The sequence below is a fragment of the Lissotriton helveticus genome, chromosome 9 (genome assembly GCF_964261635.1).
Source record: "Lissotriton helveticus chromosome 9, aLisHel1.1, whole genome shotgun sequence".
Taxonomy (NCBI): domain Eukaryota; kingdom Metazoa; phylum Chordata; class Amphibia; order Caudata; family Salamandridae; genus Lissotriton; species Lissotriton helveticus.
The window spans coordinates 590,329,675-590,341,924 of NC_136070.1; the positions used below are offsets into that span (position 1 = coordinate 590,329,675).

Sequence of the window (12,250 nt, forward strand, 5' to 3'; positions counted from 1 at the left end):
GCTAAAGATTTACAAAAAAACCCATAAACAATTCTAAAAGCACTAACTCTAATGCTGCGAGACCTATTGCATTTCCAATGCTTGTTTGTTTGGGGTCCATTTCCTGAATTTGTACGATTTCTACTTCTGTTTACGGTGGCAACCCCCTTTTCCTTCTTGGGTAAGGAGGTTAATATTGTGTCAACTTTAGAGCTTATTTTGGAGATGTGCTCGGCAATGATGTTTATCAAGTCTATTTGTACTTCCATTTTGTCCGATTGGAAGTTTAATGCCTTTATTGCTTGATCCAATGTACTGATTAGCGATTTCCCCCAATTTTGGTTGTATTGAGGATCGGCTATGTTTCCTGACATCGCGCTAGTCTGTTCGATCCTACTTGTCGATGAAATTAGAATAGGGTCCGTCTGGACTTTGTTTAGTGCTTCGTTACTGGCAGTACTGGTGTCGTCAATCAAAATTATTCTGCTACTGTCGTGGTCTTTAATGTTTCGTGGTGTGGAGGCCTTCTGCTCGCGTATACGCCCCTTTGTGGAGGGAGATACGGTTGTTGATTGTTCGAAGTCTAGTGCTCTTTTTATTATTATTTTTTTGGTTGTGTTAATCGACTTTGGAGTTTTTTTAATTGAAGCAGGCTTTTCAGACTATCTCACGGTCTGGTTTCTGGCTTAATGTACCTCCCGTGTCCGTTCCTTCTACTGTTTTCTTGTTGTCGATGTGTTCTTTGTGACTTGTGTTTTGAGGACTTGATTTGGCAAAGAGATTTTCTAGCGTTTCTAGATCTTGTGTTAATGAAAAATGAGTTTTTGATTCTTTTTGCGCTTTTGTTTCTTGAACATGTGAGCAAGTTGTGAGTTTGTTGTCACCTTCATAGTTGAAGTCGGTCTCCTCAGGAGGACTGGGTGCGATGTGTACTTGAACCTGAACTGTTTCTGTCTGGTTATTCATGATGTTGGTTTTCCATATATTATCGGGGTTACCTTGTAAGTTTACCTGTGTATTTGGTGTTTTTGGCCCCCATTCCTTGTTTGAAACCCTTGATGCTATGAATGATTTTGTTGCCTCTGGAAGAATTGGGCTCGGGAGATTTTGCGACTCCGCTGTGGTGGAGAAAATCGCTGAAACCGGATCTTTCAAAAAGAAAAATGTATTAATTTTTTGCTGTCCGTGATTGCGTGTCGCCGAGCTGGGATTTTCCGGTATTGCCACCAACTTTCCCGGCATTGTCTCCGACTTTCCTGGGTCTTGCCTTTCCGGTGTTTTCTCATTCTCTTCGTCTGATGACGAAGTGAAGGACTCTTTAGGGGTTGGTTTCACGTTAGTTTTTTTTTGCTTTTTGCTGTGATTAGTTTGCCTTTTAGTACCGGATCTCATTCTGTATCCTAACTGTCGCGGTCCTGTCTTGTCAGACCGACTGCTGCGGGGGCTTAGTTCTTGGTATTGGAGTCCTTGTCTCCCCCTTTGGCGGCTGTGAATTTGGAGAGAACTGATGCAGCGGCGGTGTTATCACAGCGGTCTTCCTGCGCTAACACCTGCCCGCCCAACCGCTAAAGCATGCTTGGGTGGTTCCCGGTCTTGATTCCTTACTCCTCTTTGTCAGTTACGTCAGTTTTGTTGGTGTCAACTGTGTGAGAGATCAAGTGTGCTCTTGAATGCACAGTCTACTACTCGGAGCTGTAGCTCGTTCCCCGTTGGTGTGTCTATGATGCGACAGGAGTTATTACTGCCCCAGGCTACCCTAGCGTTGAGGTTGATTGACCCCTGCACAACTTGGGGGGTACTTGTGGGGCTCGCTCTCTTACTTCGCGTGAGGATGTGATTAATAGCGGATGGGTGGAAGGAGGAGGCAAGATTTAAATGGTTTTATGACTTTTTAGATTTGTTGCCAGTTATTTTATTGGATTTATTGGCTGGTTGGTCCCACTCAGTGCGCTGCTCTGATGCCTCTATTGTCTCTTTTGACTTTGTCGTTATGAGGAGCTGGAGTGGCAGTGTCGGTGACAGGGGGCGGCTAGGCGACAGGGCGGTGTTGTTGGTTTTGCAGCGCCACTACAGCTACTACAGCGCTCACACCGCCCGCCTGCCCTGCCTGCCCGGCCCGCTCGGCTTTCCCTTCTGACCGCCCTCCTTCTGTCTCCTTTCGGCTAATGTAAGAGCTCCGTCCGATCTTGCCTCGGGACTCGAGGACACGGGCTCACATCAAGTGTTGGCGTGCGGCGGGGGGCGGGAGCGGCGGGGGGCGTTGATGTCACGGCGCTACCGCAGCACTTCCACAGTGCTCACGCCGCCCGCTCGCTTTTTCTGCCCACCTGTCCGCCCGCCCTCCCTGTATCTCCTTACCGGCAGCTTCTCCCGGTCCCAGGTCCGGTCCGGTCTTTGCCTCTGGCTCTGGCTCGTGAGCTGCGTGGGCTGCGGCGGCGTTCGGCACAGAGAGCAACTCTCCTCGGTTGTGGTCGTGCTCCTCCAAAGTCCTCCAAAGTTGTAAGCCGCGCCGCACCTCTCCCGGCCTCTCCCAGCAGCCGCAGCACCAACGAGAAGCACCAACGAGAAGCAGGAAGTGGCTCTCTCGATCTCTGATATATATATATCCATCCAACACAGTGCAGAGACCCATTTGGAAGCAGCCACACACGAACTCTGTAACGAACTCCTTTATTTCACAAACTTGCCGGCAGAGTTACAAAGATGACGCTCTTCAAACATAGTCAGCTGCCAAATGCATTTCGAGAGCAAAGGCTCTCTTCCTCAGTGGCACACTTTCATCACCTGCTGGAGCTCGTCCCATTAGTATTAAGTCCCCGCCCCCTGGGCGTAAGCAAACAGTGGCGTTTCTGGGATCTGAAGTCCTCAATCAGGTAGGTTATTTCCAGCGAAATGGATGCAAATAAAAACCCAAGTGGGTATGAAGGCTCATCACCGTTGTTTGCCTGCTATGCTTTATAGTTCATGATGGAGTGTTCAAAGGGCTACCCCTGCAAAGCCCCTAGAAACTACAGAGGGTAATGTGGACGCAAACATTTTTATGCCTAGAACGTGCGTACGAGAGTGGGGAGAACTAATCAACATGACATTGGATACTTAGAGAAGGAAGTAGGAAGAGGCAGTCAAGACTTCACGAATGACTATCCTCTCAAGAGAAATGTTCTTTACCGGATGATATAGTTGGTGGCTTCATGAGAAAAATCCATATAGCTCTGATTCATATGTGTAGCCCTTACCCAGCTAGTGCACTCAAATTGCATCTGTACCTACCTCAAAGCAAACCTCTGGGTGTGCCACTTGTGTCTCTCGGAGTGCTAATTGTGTTTCTCTGCACAGAGGGCACGACTTAATAGTTCAGGCTGCTCCAAGTCTATGTGAATAGGATTGGTCTTGTTCTGTAATGCACAGGAGAGCCTGTGATGACGGAATGGAATGTTCTTTAACGCAATTTCAGTAGTGAGAGGCATTGGAAAACTACATTATTTTCATTAATCACTTTTGACGTCTGAGTGAACCTCCCTAAATGGAAGACGGATATTCCTAGACTTGAACCCTGTACTCAATGTGCCCCAGAACCCAAGCTGCACATCGTTGATGGGGAACATGAATTGTGCAGCTTGTAAATCTAGGATAGGGTCTAGTAATTTGGGCTGGTCTTTTAGGGAGATGCCCCGAGTCATTCCACATGGTTGGCGCTCTTCTGTTGGTACACAGTAAACCATGGTAAAAGCAACTGGATATATCACTATTCAAAGATTTCCTAGTAGTAAAAATGTTTCCTCATACATTTGTATCCATCAAAGCTTTGCCCTGTAATCATGGCTCTAGCCCATTGAAAAATATTTGAATCATGTCTTTAAAACAATATTGTTTAGAGAAACAGCATATTTTCATAAATTAAAACAAGCCTGCTGATATGTAGGTAAATGGTTGGCATACTGGTGGCATGGTCAAACAACAATAGGTAACAGGACAACAATACCCTCTGTGAAAACATAGAAACAACTGTATAAATGGTCTACATACAACTTCTTGTCTGAAGGAAATGAACTACTAATTTCAAATAGAGAGAGGTCTCTTAAGGATCTACTAGAACAGGCAGTGAAATGTTCCTAATGCCCCAAAAAAGAATCACCTTGCTCAAAAGAGAGCAGTCTGGTGACAAAGACCTGCTTTCCAAAACTCTGATTTGTCCATTGTAAGAATGCTCCACCAGCAAATCAGAATGACTCCCACAGTTTTGGCTGTTGCTTCAGATCCCATTTTCCAGCAATTATGTTGTTACATTAGTGTCAAACAAATTGCTTGCCGAGTGTACTAGACAACAGCAGGCAGGTATTATTAGTTTGTTTTAAATTGATCTTCCAAAGATGTTTTTTAAATTCCTGTTGCTTCTGCTGAGCATTTTAGAACTGTGTTAATGAATGTTCCAGTGGGCATTAGCCTTTCATCCAGATTATGTGCCCTCAACCTTTGCTTGTGGACCATAGCATTTGTATATATGCTATTATCTTCTGTCTGTAAAAGGGTCATTGTTGTTGTATCACATCCTAATTATTGTTCAGATTAGGATAAGAAGGCAAATATTAAACAGTTGTTTTAATGCTAATGGGAACATATCTTGCTTGGCAGCAATCTCTCATTTCTCATCCTGAACACTACAGAAGCAGACGGAGAGAAGATCAAGATGGTCTTCATTTCTAAAATTTAGAGTTTGGTGGATGGGATACTCCGTCAAAACGTGGCGATATCCGGTCCACATTTTACAAGTGCCCTATACACTTTTTCTGATCACAACATCAGCAGTACATTGGCCTGGTCCTAGACCGACCAGGTGCGCATAACTACGGGACACACTTATCATTAGGGAAGTTAAGTTCAGTGGTACAGAGCCCAGGGTTGTGATGAACCCACTGCACTTGTAATACGGTGAAAAGGCCATCTCCCAATGCTTGTGACAGTATATCCCGTCTGCTGAACTCTGAACAATGCGGCAAGCGTCAGATTTACAGTTTAGTGAGCAGCCTGCCGTCCGTCAGCCCACCATATCACCAGCCATGGAGCGACATTGGTGCCTTCAGAGGAACCGCCATCATGGTAGCGCCTCTGAAAGCACTGAAAGTTTGGTGAGTAGTCACCATGTTTCAGTCACTCACCAAACTTTTTTGTTTTCCAAAAATTACATCCCAAACATGGAGTCTGTTTTTGGTTAGAAAAAAAAAAAAGAAAGAAAAGACCCTGATGCCCTGAGAGCTTACTTTGAGGGTCCAGGGAGGGGGTACTTTTTTTTTTTTTCCTGTCAGGACTGCAGGGTTTCACTGGCCTTCCCAAACTTAAAAAAAATACATCAGATTGTCCACTCGAAATAGGGATGACGGTTGATGTAGCAATATCGAAGGCCCCAATTCCATCGGGTCTTCCGTGCGGGGTTTCCTATGGCAGAGCAAGTGGGCGCCCTACCAGCAGAAGCATAATAGTCCGCCTGACTCCAAACAGGGTGGCAGACAGCGTACACCGCCACATTTGTGGCAGAATACCCTGCCTGTCAAACTCTAGATTAGGCACTAAATCACCCAATCTACACAATCCACTTCGCATATCCGTTGTATGCGCCCCTATCTATGTTTACAACCTCACTGAATCCTTGACTTCATTAATATTCTTATGGCCTCCGGTCCTCTCCCTTACAAGGCTATCTGTGTCACACCCAAGCACATACCGATATAAGCGATGCGGTCCGTCACCATGTACTTGTTGTGGTTGACACGGCTGAAGGGAAACGTCTTCTGCTTCTCAGTGGATGGAACGACGAACAATTTCTGAAAGACAGGTGGAAAGTCAGACAGTTACATCTCGAGCGATCACTCAGACGTACAATGGTGGCTCCTCATTTTTCTCTGGAACAAACTACCTACAATTTGAGGGCCTGGAAACAACCAGTAAACACTAGCAAGTCTAAGAATGGAGCATGTGATTCCACATAATAACATGTTACAGGTTTACACACATCAGTTTTTCATTTTTTGCTTTTACAGTGGTCTTTAGACCATGCTAACGGTCTACTATTCAACTGCGTACAATTCTATATAAACAAATTGGATTATAGTCTCAGTAGCTGAAAATTGAGAAGATAGTTGGTAGCTTTATGGTCCTCGTCCACTCTTAAACTTTCGGTTGAGATTGCCAGTTGCAGTTCGCTCTACTGTGTACATTTTTCTCTGCTCTCTGCCTGTTTTCCATTTGTTCCTATTTCTGAGTTTATTAAATCTGAATCAAGTAAATCACAATTGTGCCAGGACATTGAGTTCCTATGTTTTCTTTTTCCGTCGAGCATTTGGGAACTCTTGTATACTTTAGTATACTTCTTAGTTGGCTAACAGGCCACCCACTGCTTTTCATTTGTTTGTTTCAGGGTTTTAAAAAAAATTCTTGCTTGCTGGTGGTCAGTCCTGCCTCTATGTTACTCTTTTTTTCCCTTTCATTTCCTCCTACGGTGTAGGGCCCAAGTACGGTATCTTTAAGCTTTGGCTGTTTTTCTGTTATTTGGGGGACTATTTTTTATGCATTTCCTGCTTGTGTTGTACTGTGTGCGTGTGTGTGTTCAGCTTCCACCCTTCCATCCCCTGTTGTTGCTGCCATCATTCCCGCACCTCCCGCTCAGTTTGTTCCACCTCTTCCCCGGCCTCTCTCCTGCCCTCTTTTCATGTCCCCCCCCAGACCCCACAAACCGTTAATCAGTCGGAGTTGCCACCAGTCCAATGGCATTAATTGCATATTTTCTTGTTGTCACACCCCCCCCGCCCCTCCACGTTGTCCTGGTTTATAGTTACACCATGGCCTGGCCTCTCTCTCGCCCTATTTTCATGTCCTCCCAATCCCCACAAACCGTTGTTCCATTGACACAGCCAACAAGAAGTTAATGTTCCAGTCCTAGAAGTTTCTTTCATAAAAAATGTTCAACTCTTAGTGCAATAAAACAAACTGGAGTCCCAATCACATCTTCCAAGATGCAGTAGGGTGTTACACAAAGTCCCTGAACAGGAAAACTACGTCCATGATAATTTAGATAACCGGCAGGCGGAACATCGAGTAATGCACAGTCCTACGTACGTCTTGTTGCTCGACTTTACTGACTCTAATTGGGCAGATCCTTCAGACATACTTCAAGTCTCACGTGATCTTTAGCTATAATAGAATGACGACATGCTCAGTTTTAATGATGAATTCCACAGGTTCATAGATGCAAACACGAGCGCAGCTGCTTAAATCATTCAAGCCATTGAGTTAGGCAGGTAGTTTGTAAAATGAACATTATGATAGGGCAATAATGCTGGAGACATTGTCCACATTAACCTTGGTTTGTACTAAGCTATTCAACAATAGTTGTATTGAGAAGAGTCAAGCTTAAACAATCACAACCGACAACATGTCAACTGCAGTGCTCAGTGATCCAGTCAATTAGATTCTTTAAACCATCTCATGGAAGAGCAACATCTAGACAAAGATTTAAATGTTTATGCCCAACTGTGATTCACAGGATTGAAAAACACTACAATTTATTGATCGTCTGGAGTTATTTGCTGGAGGCCAACTGATTGATCTCGGTTGCCCAAGAGATTTAATTTCCAGTTTTGTCAGGTCTTAATAGGTGCTGGTCCGACTTATTTATTGTTGGAAGGGACAAACTTCATTAGTGATCGAAGAGGGTCTGATGTACCCATGACCAAACCATCGACGGTTGTTCTGCTATCGACTATCAAAACAATCTACTGATCCTAGGATTATGAATTTTGGACGTAATTGAATAAATAATTTAGATAGCAGAAAGTTCACTTACAATTTGTGATCGTATATGTATAGTATGTGCCTTTGTTAATATCCATGGATGTGTGTTAGGTTCGGTCCCTTGTGCCTTTATTTATTTTGATGCAAAAAGAATAGATGATGGACGGAATGCTGAACAAACCAAACATTCACCCCCAGTCACAGATCTGGTTTAAATCCATTGCGGTTTTGCTCGCCACTCCATTCCAGTTTGGACCCAGCCATATACAAATCAGTCTAGGCCATGCTCTCTAAGGGAACAGTCCAGCCGAACTGCAGTGCCAGGTCCTCCCTGAACTGGAAACAAGCATCCTGGGACCTGTTTCAGGGTATCATCCCTCATCAGTCAGGCTAGCTAGAATCTGGTGAATAGAGAGTACAGACCCACATTTGGGCATACCCTTCCCACTTAAGGTGACAAATGCAAAAAGAACAGATGAGGGATAGAATGCTGAACAAATCAAACATTCACCCTCAATCACAGATCTGGGTTAAATCAATCGTTTTTTTGCTTGCCAGGCCATTCAGTTTGGACTTCACATACTGGTACATACGAGGTGCAGAACCGTTCACAGTACTAGACTAATGATCAATTAGGCCCAGATTTTTCTTTTTACTCTATATTGCTTATGGTTTCTTTAGTCAAACCATAGCAACTGCATCAGGATACCATACTGCCACTTGATGGTATTGTACAATATTGGTTTCGTTTATGACTGCAAGGGTATACAAATTGTCCAGGTTTATTCACAGCAACATTTATGGAAATCCTGCAAAGTGATCTAGCTGTATTGTTATTCACTGACATACTTCATTGACAAAACGGGCACCCATAAGGGGGCTCTTTTTCAGAGATCTTTTGTTTCAAAGCTATAATGTGAAGTGGGGTGTAGGGCCGTAAAGTGTAGATAAATGTGTTGAAAGAGAAAAAGTGCGTGGGGTAGAGTAGAAAAATAGACTAGGTAGTGCTCTCAAGTCAACTTAAGTCTGCTGGTCTTGACTAAAATAAAAATGGTGACCCTCTGAGATAATGTTCTCTGGTTGCTCTAAGAAAAAGTCAAAATGTTTCCTGCCTAATCTGTCACAAAAAGTCATCAAACAGCAATTTGTCAGGACTCAAAAAAATGTATGTCATTTACACAGTGTTTGGAATCGTCCTAATTAGTGGGGATGTTAAACCAATCACTGGTGGAACTTAAATATGGTGTACCATTTTAGGAAGAGTGGCCTGTAATAAAAGGAAAATGCTACTTACCAGTATGCATCTGTTGTTGGCATGTAGGGCTGCAGAACCACACACTTTTGCATTAGATCACCATCTGGTGGTAGGCCCGGATGATTACACTTTGTTGTCGTCTTTGAAGAGTCTTTGTCTGCTAGCTGACTCCTCCCTTAGACCGTAGGGCGCATGAGCATCGACTCCATCCTCAGATTGTTTTCGCCATTGGGCAAATGATGGAGTTGTATCATTACAGATAAGGATGACCATGCATTGTCTATCTAAATAAGATAATACTGGAACAGATATAGGCAGCCGGGGAGGAGGGTGGGCGTGTGTGGTTCTGTAGCCCTACATGCCAAGAACAGATGCATACTGGCAAGTAGCATTTTCCGTTCGAGGCACATGGGCTGCAGACCACACACTTTTGCATAGATTGCACAGCAGTTTCTCCCTTAGCGGCGGTCACCCACATCTGTTGCAGTAGTTTGAAATAATGTCTTTAGTACAGCCTGGCCCACACTTGCTTGTTGTTTTGCCTGCACATCTACACAGTAGTGTTTTGTAAATGTGTGCGTAAGTACACGATGTAGCTGCTTTACAGATATCATCTAATGGTATGTTTCCTAAGAATGCCATAGATGCTCCTATCTTACGGGTAGAATGAGCCCTAGGAGGAATGGATAAAGTGCGTTTCGCTTTTTGGCAGCAACTTTGAATACACTTAACAATCCATCTAGCAATGCCTGATTTTGAAATCGGATTGCCTTTATGTGGAGGTGAAAAGGACACAAACAGTTGTTTAGTTTTACGAAAAGGTTTTGGCCTATCTATGTAGTATAGAATTGCTCTCTTTACATCTAACGTGTGAAGAGCCCTTTCTGCAACTGTTTGTGGTTGTGGGAAAAATACCGGCAACTCAATGGATTGGTTGAGAAGGAACGGTGAAATTACTTTTGGCAGAAACTTTGGATTTGTCTTGAGAACCACTTTATTATGATGCAGTTGTATAAATGGTTCTTGAATTGTTAATGCCTGGATCTCACTCACTCTTCTTAGTGATGTGACTGCTACTAAAAAAGCAACCTTCCATGTAAGAAACTGTAACTCACACTTATGCAATGGTTCAAAGGGTGGACCCATAAGTCTTGTAGAACAATATTTAAATTCCATACTGGAGAAGGTGGTATTCTTGGAGGAATTATTTGTTTAAGGCCTTCCATGAACGCTTTAATTGCAGGTACTTTAAACAAGGACAGATGTTGTCTGTTTTGTAGATATGCCGCTATAGCAGCAAGATGTAATCTAATTGAAGAGTATGCTAAATTAGATCTTTGTAGATGTAAGAGATAGCATATGATGTTTTGTATAGAAACATCTAAGGGGTTAACTTTGTTATGTGTGCAGTAGACAACGAATCGTTTCCATTTTGCTGCATAACATGCTCTAGTGGTAGGACGTCTTGCTTCTTTAAGGACATCTATGCAATCAGGAGGTAAATTTAGATATCCAAACTCTAAGACCTCAGGAGCCAAATCGCTAGATTGAGCTGCATTGGGTCTGGATGCATAATCTCTCCATGGTTCTGTGTTAGTAGATGTGGGGTGAGTTTTAGTTTGTGATGTGGTATTACAGAGAGCTGCAGTAGCGTTGTGTACCACGCCTGTCTTGCCCACGTTGGTGCTATTAGAATCAATGTGAGAGAATGTTGCCTTAGTTGCCGTACCACTAATGGAATTAGTGGGAGAGGTGGAAAAGCGTAAGCAAATTTATTGACCAGTTCATCCATACCGCATTGCCTTTGGATAATGGGTGTGGGTATCTGGCGGAGAAGCTTAGGCATTTGGAGTTGCTTTGTGTGGCAAACAGATCTATCTCCGGTTGTCCCAACATTTGAAAAAATGGCTGAAGAACTGGAGTATGCAGCTCCCATTCGTGTATCTGTTGTCCCTGACGACTTAACAGATCTGCCAATTGATTGTGAACTCCTGGTAGATGTTCTGCTAACAGATAAATGTTTTGAGGACTGGCCCATCTCCAAATGTTCTGCGCCACCCGGGAGAGCTGTAGGGAGTGTGTTCCTCCTTGCTTTTGAATGTAATACATTGCTGTCATATTGTCCGTCCGGACTAGTACAGCTTTGTTTGATATGTAATGTTGGAACGATTTTAGAGCTTGAAAGATTGCTAGTAACTCCAGATAATTTATGTGAAGTACCTTTTGTTTTATTGTCCACATACCTTGTACTGTGTGAGTTTGTAAGTGCGCTCCCCATCCCGTGAGAGATGCATCTGTGGTCAGTATTATTTGTTGAACTGGCTCTATAAACGGCCGGCCCTTTGAAAGGTTTTTGTTGTTCCACCATTGCAGAGACAGAGAGCGATGCGTCCGGTCGTCTACCACCACCAGATCTTATTTCTTGTCGAGCCTGATTCCACTGACCTGCCAAGCATTCTTGTATGGGGCGCATTTGTAGTCTTGCGTATGGGACTATGAAAATGCAAGATGCTATCATTCCTATTAACTGCATAAATACTCAAGCTTGTAGTGAGTGTTGTGCTTGGAATGTTTTGATGAGATTCTGCATAGCTTGCATTCTCAGTAAGTTGGGGTACGCTATTGCCTTGGAGGTATCTATAGTGGCACCTAGGTACTGCTGAGTTAGGGACGGTTGTAGATGTGATTTCTTTAGATTCACTTTAAATCCCAACTTGTGCAGTAGGCAGACTGTTTGATGCGTGTGCTGTACGCATTGGTTGTATGACTTGGATTTTATTAGCCAGTCTAGATTTGGGAAGACATGAATGTTGTCTCTTCTTAAGTGTGCTGCTACTACTGCTAGACACTTTGTGAATACTCGAGGTGCTGTTGTCACTCCAAAGTGGAGCACCTTGAATTGGTAGTGATGACCCTCTAGCACGAACCTTAGGTACTTTCTGTGAGACTGATGAATGGGAAAGTAGGCGTCCTTGAGGTCTAATGTGGCAAGGAAGTCGCCTTTCTCTAGCAACGGTAAAACTTGTTGTAATGTGACCATATGAAAATGGTTTGAGTGTATGTACTGGTTTAGGGGTCTTAGATCTAGAATTGTTCTGAGACCCGTCCTGTTTGGGTATGAGAAAATAAAGGGAGTAAACTCCTGTGTTTTGATGTTGCTTTGGTACTGGTTCTATTGCATTCTTTTGCAGTAGTGATTCCACCTCTTGCCTTAACAGTAAGAGGTGTTCT

At 43.6% G+C, this 12,250-nt stretch overlaps 1 protein-coding gene across 2 annotated transcripts in view; it reads right to left on the reverse strand.

The window, feature by feature from the left end:
- LOC144781629 (5'-3' exonuclease PLD3-like) overlaps positions 1-12,250 on the reverse strand; it is a 109,114-nt gene that overhangs the window by 30,017 nt on the left and 66,847 nt on the right. For both annotated transcript variants that reach the window (XM_078660579.1, XM_078660580.1), the window contains one exon: positions 5,699-5,798. In XM_078660579.1, coding sequence (XP_078516705.1) covers positions 5,699-5,798 — 100 coding nt within the window. The remainder of the gene's footprint in view (positions 1-5,698; positions 5,799-12,250) is intronic.